The 20,560-nt window shown below is 39.0% G+C and overlaps 1 protein-coding gene across 4 annotated transcripts in view; it reads right to left on the reverse strand.

Moving 5' to 3' along the window:
• DNM3 (dynamin 3) overlaps window positions 1-20,560 on the reverse strand; it is a gene marked incomplete at both ends in the record, with an annotated part of 166,979 nt that overhangs the window by 101,493 nt on the left and 44,926 nt on the right. For all 4 annotated transcript variants that reach the window (XM_079535787.1, XM_079535790.1, XM_079535788.1 and 1 more), the window contains one exon: window positions 15,873-15,986. In XM_079535787.1, the coding sequence (XP_079391913.1) occupies window positions 15,873-15,986 (114 nt within the window). The remainder of the gene's footprint in view (window positions 1-15,872; window positions 15,987-20,560) is intronic.

Genomic DNA, 20,560 nt, shown 5'->3' on the forward strand with positions numbered 1-20,560 from the left:
TTACTGAATACTACAGTCACTTCGCAACTGAAGTGACATCTTCTCTGAGACACAATGATCTTTAAGTGATGTGGTGACCTGAGTGAATCATTTGAGTCTGAGTGGGGAGAACGAACACTTCTCTCAGCTGCACATCTGGGTTTCATAAAGGGTCCAACAGCTTAAAACTAACGTGCTGCAGGGCTAAAACAAAGTCTGAGGAGATCACAGCAGGCGAGAAAGAAGACAGTGTTAATCCAGGGCATATCATGCTCTCCACCACTACTCTGAAAATTAACTTAGCTCAGCTAATTTTGCATCTCCACTAATTGTGCGTTGTGTATGAGTAAGCAGTGACTCAGGAAATGTCAAAGCTATTCCATATCCTGTCCTTTTCCTGAAGAAAAACATGACAGGCACAGAGGACACCTCCCCCATTAGGCCGCAACAATTCAACGAGGCAGATATTTATTTTAGCAAGAATGAAATAACCTTTATGCAAACTAAATGCTGCCATTCAGACATTACAATCACTTGTTACCGCTGTGCTGAATTTACACAGCTCCCTAAAAACAATTTGCTGCCCAAATCCCAGGCCAGATGTTCAGTTACATGGCTACACACAAAGATGAAGCTGGAAAATACACAGGGAACACAAAGTCACTCAAACATAAGCATTCCTTATCTATGGTACTCCAATTATTTTCAAACATTTCTGATTATACATTGGTAAAATTTGACCACTGTCTCTAAGGCAATAAAAATACTGAACAATACAAGACTACAAAACGACACATCATAACCAGGGTGAAAATAACCGGACTGCTAATGAGGGAAAAAGGAAAAAAAATGAAGTGGCATCAGTATTGAACCTCTCATTATTGTTTACTTCCTCAATACACAAGGGTGGATGCTGATGCTAGCTAACTACAAGTACCCAACTCATTGGCACAGAGCTGTCCCCTGCTCACTGAAGACACAAGGAACACAAGCTCCAAAACTGTTAGGTGCCCAAAGTAGAGGGACTGACCCCCTCCACCTTCATTTTCTCCCCTTTCATGTCTTTCTTGCAAACTCCTGCAAAGATGGAGGCAAAGCCCAAGCAGAGCAGAGAAGTGACACAGGGGAAAGGAAAACAGCACAGCAGAGAAGGTGGAAAAGCGAATATGCTGTGTATCCTAGGTATGTGTCTGGTGAAGAGAGAAAGCAGGCCAGAGGGACAAGTGAAAAAGAGGTCAGAGAAGGGAAAAGGACCAGGAACTTGGTGTTTAGGGGCTTTACTCACAGAGCTCCCCAACAGAGGTGGAAGCTTATCCAGAATACACAGATCTGGACTGAAGCGATTTATAAAAGAACAAACCACTACCTGCAACACCGAGGGCAGACCCTTCAGAAAACTGAGCAGCACTTAGAGATGAGAGATGTGGCTCCTAACAGTAACGCAGCCTTCCTACAGGGGCCTCTATCAAAGGGATTTTTCAGTTAGTACTTGGAAACTGCTGTCAACCTTGTACTTTTTTTTGTCATGTCACAAAGCTCCAATCAACTGATCAGGCTGATCAGGCAACAAGGTTAAGGTGCAAAACGAGCAACACGCTTCTTCATTCTTTCTCATAGCCATGGACACAGTTACCTGCAAGCACAGATCATTCGTATGTGCATTTGCCAGAAGTAACAAAATTGCTAGGGAGCACATTTAATAAAAATAAAAACAAATGAGTGCATCAAGTTGCAGTGAAGCATTAATAAACAGCAGGAGTGCAAGACTACATTAGACTTTGCCCTGATGTCAGCGATATCAGTTCATCAATGGGTGACAAATGCTGACAAAGCAAGTCTCAGACATACTCTCCTGACATGAAGATGCTTCCTCAGCCCTCAGCTGTCCTCTCCCCACATTATTACTAATTGCCATTTTACAAATACGTGGTATTAACTCTGGTGACCCCTGAGAGTATGTGGTTGTATGGTGGTTTGGGGTTTGTTGTTGTTGTTGTTTTTTGCTTTGTTTTAATGAAAAAGCCTACCTGTTCTGTTCCCTGTGTTCTATGCCTACCTGTTTCTCAGCCTCTTAAGGCATGATTTAGCTTCTTGAGTGCTGAAAAGGGTTAATCTTTCCTGCTGGATGTGCAAGAACTTCAGAACAAATTATGATAGACGACTTACTTTTGCAGAATGATTTCAAAAATAACTATGTTCAATTGTCTGCTATTATTCAACTAATTTATCAGCTGCAGACATCCAGCTTACTGTTCTGTAGTTCCCTGGATCATATCTAGAGCTTCTGAAAACTAAAGATACAAAATTTACAATTGTCCAGACACTTGCTACAATAATTTTTTAATGTAAAAACTTGTGTTAGCAGCAGTTCAGCTACTTCTCCAGTGTAAATACAGCCCAGAAAGCTTTACAAACAAGAAGCATGTAGGTCCCATGCTATCTATGCACCAAGATCATTTAAAAGAAGCCTGTCCTATTCAGCATGAAGAGGAGCCTGGCACTGTAATGCAGTCCTGCCAGTAAAAGGAAATAATCCAGCAGAAGTGCTGCTATTTTCTTTTTCATGATGGTCTTCCAAGTAAGCGTCAATGAAGAAGAAAGAAGCTGGACTTTGCAAAATCCTTAGTTTCATCAAAGTTAAAATAGAATAAAAATAATAAAAGAATATTTTAGGCTTGTGGAAAAGAATTTGATCACTGGGCTGAATTCATGGGCATGTCAGAAATGTCAGAATGATAACACACCCACGAAAAACGAAAACCTATCCTCACGTTTGGAAGGCACTTATGATGAGCTCTGGTAACAAGTTATTACTGACAGAAACTCTCTGAGTCAAGGTTCCTGCAGCCATGAAAGCGACCTGACACTTCAGTACTACAGCTAAGCAAAAGCCTTAGAAGTGTATCCATTTTGTCAAATGCACTTTTAAAACCAACAGGATAGCTGGGAAGCCATTCAATAGAAGATTTTAAATATTTCAGGTATCACGTTATCAGAATGAATCGAAATGTCTATTTCTTTTTGGGCCTATAGCCTTCCAAATAGAGATCAAGTGAAAAAGGAGGGGCTGGATCTAAATGCTTAACACAGACGTGTGTAACAAGCCAAGCAGAATCTACGAAGGAAAAACGAAACATACCTAAGAGGTCTGAATGGCTTTTCACTGTATTAGAAGCTCTCCCTGATAAGGCTTTAGCATCCTTCTGGGCACACAGAACAAGCCCAAAACCCCTGTTCATGTACTCCATTTCTCCAGTGCTCAGCTTTTGCCAGGAAAGAAGCTTAGAGGGAGAAAATTTCCAGGCTGCAGTGCAATGAGCCATTCTGCTTCTATTTAACTATCTCGTGAAAAATTCACAGACTAATGTTGCAGCAGTCAGCAGCAAAATTCAGAATATCACATTCCTCAGATCCTAAGCCTTCTTGGATCTTTAATGCACTGCCTCTTGTTTTGTTCAGAATCTCTGCACACTGCAGGGACTGAGGTGTCAGACCACCTCTCCTCCTGGTACACAAAGGATCCCTGGTCTTTTCCTGACAGCGCAACCATTTCTTGCTCTTCATCTCTGATGGTTCCTCACTGCAGAAAACCTGACCCACTATACTTAGGGTCCCATTTACAGAAGTCTCTCATTACTCACTCTTTCCCAAATCATATTCTTCTGCAGCAAGGTAAGTGCTAAATGGTTATACAATAAGAACGCTGGCTCCTGCAAGTGCTGTGATATGTAGACAAGGAGCCCTCTGGACTTGTCCACAGTGTTTCCTATTTTGTTTGTATTAACAGCCTTACCTCTAAAAGCTCTCGTGCGTCAGTTCACTTTCTCTTATACACCTGTCTAAGAAAGTCAAACACTCTGCACCTTAGGCCTCCTTTTATAGCATTTCCAAAGCTTTACCTTGGCTAATTAAAAAAATCTCACTACTGCTTGGATGCACATCAGCCTACCATGATCCAAATAGTGGAACTGGACGCACAATCTGAGATAGACAACACTTGGCGTGCTACCATAAGAAAACAGCCTGCAGGTCACTTTTCTTTCTCATTGACTGGAGTCTCTGAAACCACCTTCCCTGATGTTCAAGTTCATTGTGTTAACGCTCTCTGAAGTTAGAGCTCTGCAACCTGCCCTGCGCGTGCCTCTAGAAGCTATGGCTCTCAGAGCATCTGCCATCACCTACGAAGGACAGCAGAACTCACAGCACACATTTAGATTTATGTATGTAGTTCTTTCCAAAGCTGTTCAGGAAGTTGGTGGATATCTACCTTTCAGAATGAAGTCCCAGTGCTCAAACTTCCAGGAAGAAAAAGAGCTACTGGCAACAATTCCATCGAGCACATATCCTATATAAAGTCACCTCCAGTTTTGACTTTGGAAGAGCTTACCCGGTTAAACATCCCTTAGTTTCAGGCTACAAGCTAAGCCAGGTTAAAAATTAAAAAAAAAAAAAAAAAAAAAAAAAAAAAGAAAAAGGTATAACATTTAGAATCAACAGGAGAACTAGCAAAGGGAAAAAAAAAAAAAGTCAACAGGAGAGAACGGACTGATGCCTGTGGGGAGAATATCTTAAAATCTACGGTAAAGTCATACTTGGCAAAATTCAATAGATCTGGTAAACATCAAAGATAAAATTTAGCAGGATAATTCCACCAAGCACCATTAAAAGAAAAATGGGACCAGCAGGGTTACCAGTGAAAAACAATGCCAGGCCTAATAGCACTGATCTACCAGAAGCAATTTATTATGACACCAGAAATAGCTATTTTCACAGTGGATGCTTGAAATGAAAACTTTAAAGCTTCTTTAAGTCTTGAGCTATAGCAAAGTATTCAGCCAGCCAGCCAAAATAGCTGAAGGGAAATAGGAAGGCCACATGTGGAACTAATTACTCATGTAGAGGCTATGACAAAGAACATTTCTCCAGACTTTTCATGGGGGCTTCACTTTCAGGAAGTAACTCTAATTACTGTTCAAGTCTCGGCAGCCTGCATGCCGCTGACAGTTCCAAGAAAAAATGAACCTATTTGCCCTTTTCTTGGTCTGAAATGCCAAAATATAAAAGCGCGACTGGAGGCATTAAAAAGAAACAAAATAAGCATTGGCTTATTGCAGCAGATTCTCGAGCTGAATTCTTTTTATAAATTCAGTTTTTCAGTCTGCAGAAAACAGCAAATTCTGCCTACATTAACTCGCTCTCCGTTGGCTGCAGCAGAACTGTACATCTTGACTTTTTACAGCTTTTCCATACTGGGGCCCACTTCCTGCCCGGTTGAAGAAAAAAATCTGGCCTGAAGATGAAATGACTGCTTAACATTACACTAAAACATCTGGTACCATTTTATACACAGACCCATGTCTGAGAGCAGGCAATTCTAGCGGTCTCACCAGCGGCACAGTGCATACCCAAACCTCCCTAGGGTGACATCATCCCATATATGGACTCTCAGGCCCAGCCCTCCCCCTTTTCCTGGTCCTAAATTCATTGCCAGATCCCCAGTCTGCTGCAAATGTGCCACGTCAAGACTGGAAATCACAGCACTTCAGTGTGTTTCAGTGAGTGCTGCAGAGTGTGAGGGAGAGCCGAGCACAACCCGTGATGCAGGAAGGCAGTTTTTCCCAAAGACTAAAAGAGGATTTAAAATAAATAAATAGAAGCGTCCGGAGATCCTGCTCCGTCGCCCCAGTGTTCAGACTACCTGTTCAGGACAATGCTGTTGTACAGTAGTCTGCACATTGGTTAGACTGGGCAAGGGAAAGCAGCGACATGGACTATTGGGGACGCCAGTTGCTCTTGCCAAGGAGAAGACAGTTATTGCTCCTTTCAGATCTCATATACAGTATTTTTCTTCACAGGTTTTGCACACTAGGGAATAAGAAACGCTAAGGGACACTGTGAAAAAGGAGGACTGCAGAATAATGCGGGGAAGACATTCTGGTAAGGCCTACTTTGGAAGAACACCTGGCCTATGACCTGGCAAACCTAGGTGACTCCCCCCCCCTTCCTCCAGTCATCACTGCAAGAAAGATGGAGCTCTGATGATTTACTAAAACCTATGCAAGAAATGAGAGAGGTATACTACCTAGACGTGTACTGCTTAGAGAAGTGTACAAGAGCATAGCTGAAGTTCGGTCATTTCCTTTTTTATTTTTTTTTTAATTTAAAATAAAGTTTATTTTTGCCCACAAACTAAAAAGGTAAATTTAATATTTTTTTACTTGTAGCAATCAGTATAAATATCTAAGGAGTATATTGTTTTCTTTTAATGCAGAAGAGGCTTGCTAGAAATATGTATTCCGAATAGCTCTTGTTATGAACTATTGATCTGAAGATCAATTTTAAGAAAATACTTTCTCTTAAAGTAATAAAGTAATATAAATGAATGCATGAATATTATTTAAAATTATTGTAAAATATATTATGTCGCTGTTGGGAGAACTGTACTTTGATTTTCTATGCAACTGAAACTTCTTTGCAAGTAACCTATGCTCTATGTACTAATGAAAACTGGGAGGGTTGCCATAGGGAATGTATGACTACTCCGTGCTTGGCTTCTGCCATGTAGCATACAAAATATTTGATTGTTAAGGAAAAATTACCTCTGAAAGTGCAGGATGTAATGGGGAAAAGTAATCCAAATCAATCAATAAATAAAACAGAACAAACAGCTTTCCACCCCATACCTGCCTGGCTATTGCTTATAAGTGACCAACACCGATTGATTGTTGCCGCTGATGAATAGCTTGCTTTGCTGATATTTCTTCTAACATTCTAACATCTTCTAACAAAATGATAAGTTACTTTGTCCTAAATCCCACTGATAGAAATGGAATTTGTAAACGAATGCAGAAGTTTGCTTTGGTGAATTTCCAGCTGTCCTGGTAGGGGAAAAAAACCCTCAGGCTGAATGAAATCCCCACGGACAGAATAATACAAAAAGTCTGGGCTGCAATCTGATACCAGCTGAACTCCAGAGTCAGCTCCCCTAAAGTTAACACTAGTAACAAACTACTGCAACCAGAAAAAAAAAAATCCCATCTATATGGTGCTCATTATGGCCAGGAAGGCTTGCAATAGCTGTACTATAAAAAGAATTAGCAGAAATATGCAGCCATTAGTATAATAAGCAGGCAATTATGCAGAATGCATGTTATATTGCAGACAGTCTTGATGCTGTACAATTAAAAAAAAAATACGTATATTATTATTACCTTTCTCACTGCTCCTTCAATAATCAATAGAAGTCCTTTTGGGAACGTGGCCATGTAGCATTAGTGTGACTGTGCCTATACTGCTTGTCTTACAGCCTGCAAAGCGACAGCTAGCACTGCCATTTCCCTTACCCTCCCAAAAAAGCTTATGCATTTTGACTTAAAGAATGATTACTTCTTTTAATTGCAGATGTTGCTCACCCTCTCTTCCCTTATTTCACCAAAGATTATCTTCAGTGTTAAATTAGTGAGTTTTAATCCATATGTAGTCCGAAGGAATTTTTACCCTCGTTCTACTTTAAAGTGAAATTACAAGCAAGATAAATGTAGTCATTAATAGCAAAGCTGAAGAAATAGGCACAAATTAAAGGAATGGAACGAGATTCAGGCTTGCATTAATATTTCTCAATCTTTAAGCTTGATTGCTGTTTTAGGCATAAAAAAATCTGAGAAGTTTTATGACTTTTTGTCAGAGCGGTAGAAAAATGGCTTTCAAACTGCATTAAGAAACTTGCTCTGTTACACTTTCAGAGGAAACGCAATCGCTCACAAGTATGTGTTCTATCTATTGCTTACTTGCATATCCACTTTTTGTTTGTTTGTTTGAGAATTCTGATCTAGAAATTAAGAAAGTAGCGTTAACAGGCCGTGTGCGAAACCCCGTTAGAGACAGCTGTTAGAGATAGCTTACATGATTGTGGGCTAAATAAGCAAAGAGCACCAATACGTACAGAACGAGTATTTCTCTTATCTCTAGTCTGCTATTTGCATTAATCTTTATTTTAAACGGCCTTTCTGGATTTAGGAAGTGACTCCCCTCCCATACACCCATGACTGCTCAAAGTTACATTTTTAGCCTGCAGGGCTGAGAGCTAGGAGGCCCCTTGGCTTGGGGCTTGGGAAGGGGGGGCTGTGCACAAAGCAGCCGATACGGGAAGAAAGCCTGTATTGTTAGCGATGAATAAGGAAGTATATCTACTTCGACTCAGCAATCAAAACATTTCCAAAGTGAATTAAGTGATTCTCTGCTTCTTCAAACGGCTCTGTTTTAGCTAGGAAAAGTTCTAGCTGATTATAATCAGAAGAGACTTCCAAAGTTATAAAATAGAGGTTTTAAATAGGCATGACAATAAACACAAGGCAGCCGTATACAATTTTTTCATGAGCAGAAAAAATCATTACTATTTGCAAAGACTATATGTATATACAAGCATATATATATATGAGAGCAAGTTTCAATACGTAATTAATCACAGAGATCTGTGTGCAACCAGAGAGATACCAAAGCTTAAATCTGTAGTAGGAGTTAAAGGATACAGCTCACGTTATCATACAATGCTCAAAACTAAGAAAAGCAAATGTGATCAGTTGAAGAGGTCAGGGATTCAATATAATGAACTTTTGTATTTATCTTTTAGTACAACCAAAAAAAATTAAATAGGGAAGAGGAAAAAGTATTTAAAACTTTTTCTATATGTGTATATATATATATATATATATATATATATATATATATTTTTTTTTTTAAGAAGAAAAAAAAAGGAGAGTGGGAAGCCACTGAACCCTACAAAATTACAGAGCAAGGAGCATCCAGGGGCAAAAAACCACTTTAACAAATGGCATTTGACATTTTTCAGCCTCGTCTTTAAGTCGCTCGTTGCCTTCTGCATTACAGTTAGCAGCACTCTGTAATGTGCCTGCATGTCAGGAAGGATGCAGCTCTGCTCCCCACGCTCCTTGCCCCCCTCCCTGCACCATCACTGCATGTCCACAGGCACTGCTCAGACCACCCAGGTGCCATCGCTGGGTGCAAAACAGGACGGCCCAAAGAGCCAAATACTGGCAAACAGTTCCGAACTCATCAATAGAGAGTTAAGTGATGATTACCTTGACATCAAAAGATGCTGAGCAGGCTGGAAAAATGGAAAAAAATGTAAATCTTAGGCTGGGTAGAGTTGTTTTTTTTTTTCTTCTTTTTTGTCATTATTATTTATTTAGTTCTTATCAAGGACGTAAGTCAACAACTACTTGCAGAAGGCTTTCCTTCCCAAACTGCACTTCATTTTAACAAAATCTAATTAAAATAATGTTAAGGATCAGGTTAAACCTAGAAAAGGACAGGAAAACTGTAGAGTTCAGAATGAAACTTTCCTGAATAATGCTATTGTGCTTCTGTGCTGCATTTTATGCTGCATTGCAAAACGGTATCTAAAAATAACAGCCTTCCTTGATCACAGCTGGAGAGAACATAATTCTCAATTTGATTTCCAAACTACCTATATTTAAAGCCAAATCCTTCCTATATGTTCCTGTAAAAATAACACTGGAAATCATAGCATTTTGTTACGAATACTGTAAAATACTCTTAAGCCCTTTCCTGACCTAATGAATGAACCAGACAGAGCACACAGACGTTTAGCCCTTTTGTCAAGCCAACTAGAATCCAACTTTTAAGAATATCTGCTTTTCAATGAGAATCAAGTGGAGGCAGAGCAGTACCACGAGCAATCCCAATTCTCTGAAGGCAAAATGAATGTGCCCCAGTTACAACAAGTACAGCCGTTTGCTGATTGCTTGATGAATTCTCCTTATGCACAGTTATTAGAAAGACCGCACAGCCTTTCATTTATAACTCCTACTCACGAATTCCCTGATAGCTGCTAATAGGAAACCTATTAATTACAATGCATGTTTTTGTTTTTCCAGTCTTTTTTTTTTTAAAAAACTATTGTTTGCCAATGATTTTTACCGTACAACTCTTCCAAAGATCGACAGCACAGAAACTGAGACCTAATTTTCTCCCAAACCACTGATTTATTTGACAACTCAATTCAGACGTTATATATAAAACAAGCAGTTTGTTATATGTGCTTTAAAAGTACTTTTCACTTGTCACTTTTTGCATTAGAATTACCAGGTGGGCAGGGAGGTGTACTGTGCCATATTAGCACCCAGACTTATTTCTGGAGTCCTAAATTTTAAGCAAGCATATTATAAAACTAAAGGGAGCATATTTAATGACTTGGAATTAATTTATTGTGCCTAAATTAGCTAGTCATGCTTTATGTTTGATTATGTTTTTAAGATGCATTACTTCATTTTGCTAGTTTTGAGGAAAATGGATATATTTTATGTAATCTAGGTCCTTAATTTGTATCATTCTTGCATACTTGCGTATTAGCTAAAGTGTCTTTAATTTTAAGTCAAAATAATTATTACTGCTAAAACGACACAATTATTACATATTAATTTATTATTGGACTATCCACACCATCAGCCCTTTGGTAAATGCACCCCTTTTACAATCAGCTCTCAGACCAGAGCTTCAGTGCTCCTCTTCTAAATGGGAAATACTTAGCATTGGTTTGAAGGCTTGCTGCTTACCTATGGAGGCACTAGTGAGCAACAGGGACATAAGAACACCGTTACAAAACAGAATTATTCCATCTGTATAAAAAAGTGATACAACTATTTATCTCCTACTTCTTTTATATGTCTATGCGTTTATACTTTCTGAAACAATGCCTCAACGCATAAATGTCATTGAAAAATTGGATTACATTTACTGTGTGTATTTTATATATAGTGAAGCATCACATCTTGTGATGTAAATGATACTACTTGCTTTATTTTTTAATATTGATCTGAAAAACCGACTGAAGCTCAACAAATTTGTTTTCTAACAAATTATGGATTTTGAGAGAGAGCTAAATTGAAATAATATGCAAAGCAAGATACTAAAGTGATATGATCGTGGTAATGGGACAGCTCGCACATATTGCCATAATGGATATAAAATGCAACTGGTTTTCTTTCTAGCACATCACCCTTAACTGGGTAAATGTGCAAGTTGTTGTCTCCATTTGTACAGGAAGATTTTTATTTATTTTTAACATGCAAGATTATTGTACTTATCTGCTCCTAGAAAATATGTACTGTGTAAACATATCCTTTATCTTGAACTTCAGTATTTCTGTGCTTCCAAGAAGAGTCAAACCATCTGGTTATGTTACCACACGTGAGTGCAATACGCAGGCAGACTCCTGTATGAGTTGCATATAAAATAAATTACAGTAATTACGGTTTCAATTATTTTTTTTTTTAAAGACCGTTCCACGTGTTGAACTCGTATCTGATCCATGTCAGCACAATGCCAACCGATGTACTGAAATGCTTATTTTTCTGAATAAAATCAAATTACGTTCTTGTCCTACAGCTCGCAATGCTTTAAAGTTTAATTCTGTTTTGTGTGCTCCCCCCAACAAAGTCCCCCAAAGCGGATGGGTACAAAGCGATCCCCACCAGCGGTGATGGCTCCAAGGGACTGGCTGGACGGAGTTGTCATGTGTCTGCCTGTCTACACTTGCTGTGCAGAACATCCTCTCACCTGTACAGCAGGCACAGACAGGCAGTCACATGACAACCCAGCCTGAGTGACAGCCGGCTCTGACACCCCAGAGCATCTTCAGCAAGAGCTGCAGCCACGAGTCGCTCTGGATCTCAGATGGTCGGTCAGTAACCAAGCCGCGTCCTGCAACCCACCTAGAGTCAAACCAACAGTGCCTATAAAATACAATAAAACCCACTGCTGAAATTTTTACTGTGCTTTCTATAGTACTCTTTTCCTAGTTGTTCTCATTAACTCGCTAATGACAGGTTTTATTTACGTGCAGCTCTGCGGCACCACAGTAAATGGGAGGAGAGAGTTCTCAGCCATAAAACCCGAGCAACTCGTGCTCTTAGATTGCTGCTGTGCAGAACCACAAGTGTTGCTGTTAGCCATACAAGTGAGAGCAGCTTGCTGTGTGGCAAGTCAATCCTAGAAACACACACAATGTCAGAGCCCAAAGGAACTTCTCCCCTTTTTGCTCTCTTACCCCCCTCTCTTATTATCTCCCTCTCAAACCTTACTGAATTTTACAATTGGGAATAAACTGAAATTACAACACAGGCTGCATCTATCACCAGATACGCCCTTTGCTATTAAAGGAAAAAGGAAATATTTGATTTGAAAATCAGAATTAAAAAGATTTTTCAAATTAACAAAAATTTCACATTTCTAGAAGTTCTTATCCTAGCCCCAGCATGGCATCCTTTGGTCTCCACTGAGGCTCTGAGTGCTTTGGAAAAAATAATAAATTAAGTTCTCTGACCATGCCCTGTAAAATGCAGCACTGCTTTACCGACGGTATCCTCCTGTTTATGGCAGAGCTTTTGAGCCACTGGAACAACTTTCCACATTCCCACAGCCTGTATTGTCCCAGTGTAGAAACTGCTAATTCCAAAACTTCAGATTTGCAGGCTGGCTTTTAAGCAAATCTTAGCACAGAATGATACAGCTTTTTGTGTGAAAGCAGTAACAACTGAGAGCTGAAATGATTTCAAATGGATGTGTGTGTATATATATATTATATATATATTTGTAGGAGATGCATCTCATAAATCTTCAGCTAGTATTACATAGAGTACTTCACTAAAGAAAACTGTATTTGTGAGCTATATGAACGTGCTAATTTTGCATATTTACAACAGTCTCAAAGCAGTACACAACATTTTCCACGCTTAATCTTAAGTTCATGGAAAAGCACAAAGTCACAGTCATGCAACAATTTTATGAACACAAGCAACTGTGTGCAGGGCCAGAAACTAATTCAGATAAGTGTACACATACTAATAGCATAACCACTGTACCCACGGTGATCCTTAACTACAGGATTGAAAAGACCTCTTAGGCACTGATTCTCATCTCATCTAGCACTAAAATCCCCTTGCATGTTTGAACAGCAGCAAAACACATCAATAAGGAGCAAAAGAAACTATTGGTCCCTTTTTTTTTTTCTTTCCAATTTTGATACCATGCAACAAGTTTTGAAATGCTTTACTTCAAAACGCATTCCACTGTACTCTCTGCTCCAAAAGCCACAGCTTACAAGTAGAAGAAATAATTTGCATCCTCCTAATGGCACTAGCAATTACTCGTGTTGAGAGAGCGATTTTCATCTCCGAGTAAATTCCAGACTACACAGAACAGGCTCAGCTTACACCAGAGGGGGTACACAGCCCCAGAGGTCCCAACAAACGCTGTGGCTTTGTGAAGCACATTGTCAGAGCTCTCTGGTGCACAGAAGTTGCAGCCGTCCTCGCTCAGGGGTAGAGGCACAGGGGGAATGAACTCACTGCTGTGCTTGGGAGAACAAAGGGGAGAGCAGAGCTGCATCTCCCCCAGACGCAAGGAGATGCTCCCACTGCCAGGGAGGAGCCCCAGCAGGGACACGAGGGACCTGAACTCCCTGTGACCTCTCTGAACACACACCCGTGCAGCGCCGGGCACAAGGCAGACACGTAAACATCAGTATCACTTCACACGTCGCTGAGCACCACATATCTTCCTGGGGTGGAGACTCAGCAGCATGCAGCCTTTTCTATAATGATCCGAGAACAGGATGTGACAACTACCAAACAGAGCTGAAAGTAAGGAGAACATTTTAAGGACACTAAATATAATTACACAAATTGGAATTCATCCAGGAGAGCAAATATTTGCTGCTTTATTTTCAGAAGCCAGTAGTCTTGTTTCTGAAACAAGCCCCCGGTCTGTTGATTAACCAAATGGTCAAGAGGTGGCTTTGACTGTTTTTACAAAGTGTCTAAAACAGACCTCACTAATTTTTGAGTCCTACTGGGAAAGGCTCTGAAATAAAAGAAACCCAACATAACTTTGTGAACTATTCCACAGAACAGAATAATCAAATTATGCAGCAAATTTGTACTCAACAGGGAACTTCTTCCACCCCCAAAATGTGGAATACTGTGCAGTTAATGGGCTGCTCGGGGAGGTGGTGGAGTCGCCTTCTCTGGAGGTGTTCAAGAAGCATCTAGATGTTGTACTGAGGGACATGGTTTAGTGGAAATATTGGTGATGGGTGGATGGTTGGACTGGATGATCTTGGAGGCCTTTTCCAACCTTGATGATTCTATGATTCTGTTACCTTCTCTTACTATCATAAGAGATTCCTAGTGATCTCCCATATCAGCCTGAATGAACTCCACGTATTTCCATGACTCTCAAGCACACCTGGTTGGCAACTAAGAAACCTTAAAAAAATTAAAATATACACGTGGAAATCAGACAGTGGCCAATTCTCTCCACATGCTGTTCTAAGATTCCCAAGTGACTATCTCTAGCACACTACACAAACAAACCAGTTATTTTCAAGTTGCATAGCAAAGGGCATTCCATAAATATTTTGAGGAATTTTTGTTTCCCACTAAACAAAGATAAGACAAAAAAAACAACATCAAAACTACCACCGAAGTTGCCACATCACATCTTAGATGCTTCTCCAAGTGCTTGAGTGGAAAATAGAAGGGATGTAGATTTCAGCACATCACTTACCTGTAGTCAGTTACCTGTACCTAGTCTAAGACAGTAAGTTCTTCAAGGCAGGTCAGAAACAAAGACAAGTTTTCACATTCATAAAGGCAACTTCACTTTTTTTTTTTTTTATAAATTACACAATTGATTATAATTTAGTGATCATAGAATTAAATTCCCTGTTTCCACCTAGCACATCCCTGACTGAAAATTTAATCATTTTCTTGTTATAGTATGTACATTCAAATTCCTATACACCTTAAACAAAGGGGTAAGGGGCATAACCTTCAAGGTTCAACTAATTTGTCCATCAATCCTACCATCTACCTAAGATTTCAAAATGGCAATAGACAAAGGGAAAACACTCTGCTGACCACCATGATTTCCACCATCAACAGTATTACTGGAGTAACTACTACTCATAAACACTCATTAAAATTCCCTCTTTACCTGTGCCCAATTTTCCAATGATAATTAAAAAAAAAAAATAGCGTACAGAATAATCCCATTTAAACCTTTAACACAACAAAGTAACAACAGAACTGCTTTTGAGTTTTGGATAGAGGATATTATTGCTAACATTGTTGGAAAAAGAAAAAAAAAAAAAAGCCCAAGCAGAACAGATCAGCAAAAGTTGGTTCCCAAAATTGCCTAACAACATATTCATATTTCATAAAGTAAGGAACATAAACATCTTGTTTATCATAGAACTACTTTTTCCAGTTCTCTTATTTCCCACCTCAGATTTAAAGATTTCTTAACAGGGGGCTTTTTCTGGCTTTCCAGTAGCAAATGTGAACACCCACTACATTTGGCTACAGAACACCACAGTCAGGCTTATCAACTTCTCAGAACATGAAGCCAGACAACAATTGTTATCACTAAATAAACTGCTGTAATTACTTCTAGGAGTAACTGTAACTAAACAATTTATGATCAACTCACAGTAGACATATAAAAGCAGCCCAAACAAACACATAAAAATAAACAGACCACTCCAAAATAGGCTTTTTCTATTTTAGATCTATCTGTGAAACCACAGGAAGAGAAGTTTAAAGAGTAAATAAATAAATAAAAGCAAAACAAAATAAACCCATCACAACACCCTATATTTGTCACCAACATTTTGATGGAAGTCTTAGAAGGTCAGCATTCTTCATAAATCAAAACCAAGAATTTAAAACAACTCAGGTGAAACCTTAAATCATTCATTCAGATCAGTACGTATTAATTTCATATTTTAAGGTGATTTCAGAAGACTGAATGAATATTGTTTTTCTAGTAGACATTATTTTTTCATTTCTTACCTCATCATCTTTATACCAAGACAGGCTTTCTGCAGTTAGAACGAACCAGTATTCCTTGGATCCTCCTTTCATGATGCCAATATTGTTGATGGTCAGCCAGCCCTTCCGGATGACCTGTGCAGAGGTGCAGTCAGGCACAAGTTAAGTTCATTATTCATTTAACATAATTCTGTCGCTGCATTCATACTTTTAAATGAAGAATTGTTAAATAAAACAAGAATAAATACATTTTTTTAGCCCAGTAAATTCAAAACAGTGTTTTTCAAGTTCCTGACTTTCAGTCAAAAAGCTGGAGAAAGAAAAAAACCTGAAGATTATCTTGTATTTACAGCAAGTACAAATGAACTAGGGGTAATGTAAACTTTTATTTCTTTGCTGCATAACAGCACAGAGTCGAAGTCCATTAAACTTTACATATGACTATACTGACAGTTCTAGGAACTGCACCTTCTCTCTGGAGAAGCACACAGCTTCTGGTGTGCATGGGGAACATTCAGAAGCTGAAAGATTTTTCTGCAGTCCATGGTCCTCTTTCTCCAAAATGTGATAGGGACAGGAACATGAGAGCTGTTCGCCTCTTGTAAGGTAAAAGAGGAGAAAAAAAAAAAAAACTAACAAAGCAAAAATGGCGATTGAAGAAATGCATAAAGGAGAACTTGCAGAAAACAGATACAACTTGAAGATGGAAGAACAGAGGGGAAAGCAAACCTGTAAGTACTAAGGCCAGGAGGCCATCTTATATAGAGAGAAAGGGACAAAAGAAAACTGGAGAGGAACGAGAACTCGAGAGATGAATCAGAAGAGAGACCAATGATGAGAACTCGTTTATGCATCATACAGACGGAAACTTTTAATTTTATTGGAACATTTATTTTCTTCTGTTATATACATGAATAAATGTTTCTTCCTATCATACTTTGAATAAGCAAATAGAACTCATCAATACAGGCAACCTCAGACCATTCTGTTCTTCCTGTCAGAAAACCCTTTCCTTGCCTACGAGACACCAAGATGGAAAGAAAAAAAATGCTCAGAAAAGCCTTCCAGAATTCCCTCAGCAAGTCCCACAAGTGTGGGACTGTGTGAACAAACCTAAGGTTCCTCCTATTCTACAGGAAAGGTGAGAATGCAACATTCCTTTCATAGAACTTAACAAGACTAAGAAGTCCTAGACAGTCCAAGAAAAACATTCAGCGTCGATTGCCTACTCCTTGACATACATGAAGTTTTAGGGTCAGAATTCCCTTCCATTCAGCATGGCATTGAGCAGTTTGGGCACTGCACTGCGCAAAGGAACAAACCAAGTAGGAAAGATATTAGAAGTTGCATCAAACTGGTAAACATATTGGTACTGCACATATTCTGAGAGTATCAGGTTTTTTGGCCTGAGTGCAACTTAAAGGAACACACTGATAAGAATTTGATTACCCATCAAATCTTCATTTTACTTTTTGCTGCTTAATGAAGTAAAGTTTTAACAGAGAACAAGTAACATAAATATATCCAAACAAGTGTACTGGCCTTCATGTATCTCCCACAGATTAAGTTGTAGAACCAATCTACTTTATTATTAATTTATTTTCACTGAACTACATAAATGCAGCTTTGTGGAAGAAATTTTAGGCAAAATTTAGTCAAATAGGGATTTCTAATTACCTGAGCTTTGCCTCTCAACAAAGTGAGCTATACCTGTACCTCACAGCAAATGCTCTGCAAAGGCAGTTAACTGCAAAGGCAGTTAACCTCATGTTATGCTCACTTAAGAGGAGATAGGACAGGATGCCATTGAACCATGCAGTCCACAACTTAATGTGCTGTTTTGCTTCCAGCATAGAACATGTCACTTATGGGAAGCACAAACAGCCAAGGCCAGCACAGTACTACAAATTGTTCTGGATACAAATCTTGGAGAGGGTAAGTGATTTAAAGACAGATACCACAGTAGGAATAGAAGGCTGGTTTCCAGAAGTAAACTGGTGAGAACACCTGAGAAGCAGGATTAAACCCCTTACAGGTAATGAATACTTAAAATGGACGAGACATAATAATCTACATATTCCAACCAATGCTTTCACTCATCATTAAAGACAGACTTTGTAGAATGTTAAGATAGTCAGTTTTTCCTCATTTTGATAAGAAGAAATTTGCAACAGAGGTCTCAGCGCAGACTAAGCTAAGGTTTTAAAGTCTAACCTATACAAGACATTTAAATAGTAAATGAAGCTTTTAATACTTCCTTCCTATAAATATAAAGACTGTCTCAATAGCTCCAGAAGACCCCCCTGCTCCAGTCTGACACATTTCACTATCACTGAGTGTGAACAGAAACAAGCTGACTTGCTAGTACAAACATTGGGTGCTGTCTTGTAAACAAAAGAACTTGACAGTTACTTCCTCGAGAATCCTGTGTGCTGATGATTAGGCACACAATGTGACACGAAGAGCAGGGCACCAAGCTATAGCAATACCTCGGGCACATGTTTGTAGAGAGCAAATTGCTAGATCTTCTAATGCATAACTCTCTTGAAAAACAGGGTACTGACTTCTGATCTCTACAGCAAAACATAATTACAAAAAATACTTGAAAGCAGTTTCAGGGTACATCATGGCAGAGAATATGATCTCGGTGCACTATAACATCCAAAGAGCAACAGTGGAACCTTATGTTCTTTTCACTGAATTGTTCACTGAATTTCCCATACACTTTTATTTTTTAAACAAAAAATAGCTCTACACTTTCAAAATACTCAGTATCAATGTTGGGGTCAGGGGAGAGGGAAATGTCAGATCAAGGTGTAAATGCAAAACAAAGCAACTTTAAGCAATGCACTTTTAATTTCCAGAAGAGCTGAGTTCCACCTCACACTCAGCAAATTTCTCAGAAGATAAACCGAGCTGTATTTTAGAGATGTCCTCCCATGGGCAATCGGCAGCTAAGACTTCCAAAGAGATTTTTGAAGTTAAGAACTCCAATTGTGTCTGCTTTATTTGTTTTCGATCACGTTAGCTATTTTGTACAGTACTCAACTACTCGGCATGGAAAATGAACGTTGCGTTTTTCATTATTGTTTTCTCAGTTCACCTTCTGGTTGGTTTGGATTTAGGAGATCCACTTCAATAGTCTGTGTTGATTTCTAAATGTCACTCTGCACAAACCGGATAGTCACAATGTGATTTACAAGCCTCAGGAAGGTGAAAAATGTGAGTATTGCCAGAAGCTAGCAAAGACAATATTCTGACCGGTAGTCAGACTCCATGTACAGGATGAACAAGAGATGACACAGTTCCTTCCTTCAGAGTCCTGATATCTAATCTAGGTGTCTGAAAGATGAAGCTTAGAGGGCACAAATGCACATGAACAAGCCAGAAGGAAGTCGCTTTCTGACAGCTCTGCTGCATGAAATCCAAATCACGTCTGTGCTTATATGCCACCATTTCAGGGCTAAAGAGGAAAACAGGATTTTACACACTAAGTGCTTTTTAGGGATTGCTGTTTGACTTGCTCCTTCCATTAAATCAAAAAAGATACTTATGAAAGAAATACAGAAGAGACTCAGTAAGCATTCCTCTTATTTCAAAAGAAGTATTTGAAAGACAATTTAAAGCAAGACAAGGAAAATTGGCTGAGCAGACAAAAATACAAGTGTGAAAATCTTGAGCCTGCCTACAGCAACCTTACAACACAGCATTTTGTTGAATTAACATAGTCCTCTACTGAAGGTAAGAAACGTAACTCCATTGAAATACCTCTGAATACATAACACCAGACCCAACACAGCTCCACTTCATCTTGTAATTGCTGTGACACAGCATGCATTACCAAGTAACAAGCACACTGAGGAAGAAAACAAACTGCAGGAACTAGTTTGGCATCCTTACGAGCTATTGATCCTTCAGGTTCAACTATGAAGATTCTTGCGCTACAATCAGTACTGCTGTGCTAATGCAGTATTTTGCTGTAATTTGCTAAATTACAGAATATAAACACGTTGTGCATTTTGTCTGTGTCCAGCAACAGAAAGCATCTTGAAATGACATCATTTCCCTGAGATCACTGCACAATATACCACATTACTTTCAGAAGAAAGGAAAAGATGGCAGTGACCAAGTCCACACCTCCAATTTAAAGAAAACTGTAGCGTCTACTAACACCTGGCAGTAGAAAACTGAAATATGCTTCCAAATGTCATTCTTCAAACACTGAAGTGATCAAATCAATCACAATGATAATCTAAAAGTAAGGATCAGTAAGCATCATTTCAAACAGTATAACCCTATTCCTGATAAGGTGAAAATTCAACAGCAGCATGACTTGTTCAAGGATATTTCAAAGTTTAGCATCATGCTACTGTTCATGAGCTCCACTTCTAGAATCCCTCACATAAACATTGGCATGTCTTAACAGAACAGCTTCGTCAGGACTTTCTAAGACCACCTCACTGAGCAGGGTACACGTTTCCACTTCCATCCAGTTGCTGTAAAAAGATCTGTAAATATGCTTCTTCCTGGGACATTCAAGTTAACATGATTCAAGTGCATCTGAAGACAAGACTATGTCAATTAAATATAATTTTTAAAAAAAAAGGAAACAGGAAAAAAGATACTGCTAGTGCAAAAAGCTACTTATTAGCACAATAGCTGAGGCCGGGGTCTGAATGCTACTTGCATTCAGAGAAAGTGAATCAGAT

This window comes from Tetrao urogallus (assembly GCF_951394365.1).
Source record: "Tetrao urogallus genome assembly, chromosome: 5".
Lineage (NCBI taxonomy): Eukaryota > Metazoa > Chordata > Aves > Galliformes > Phasianidae > Tetrao > Tetrao urogallus.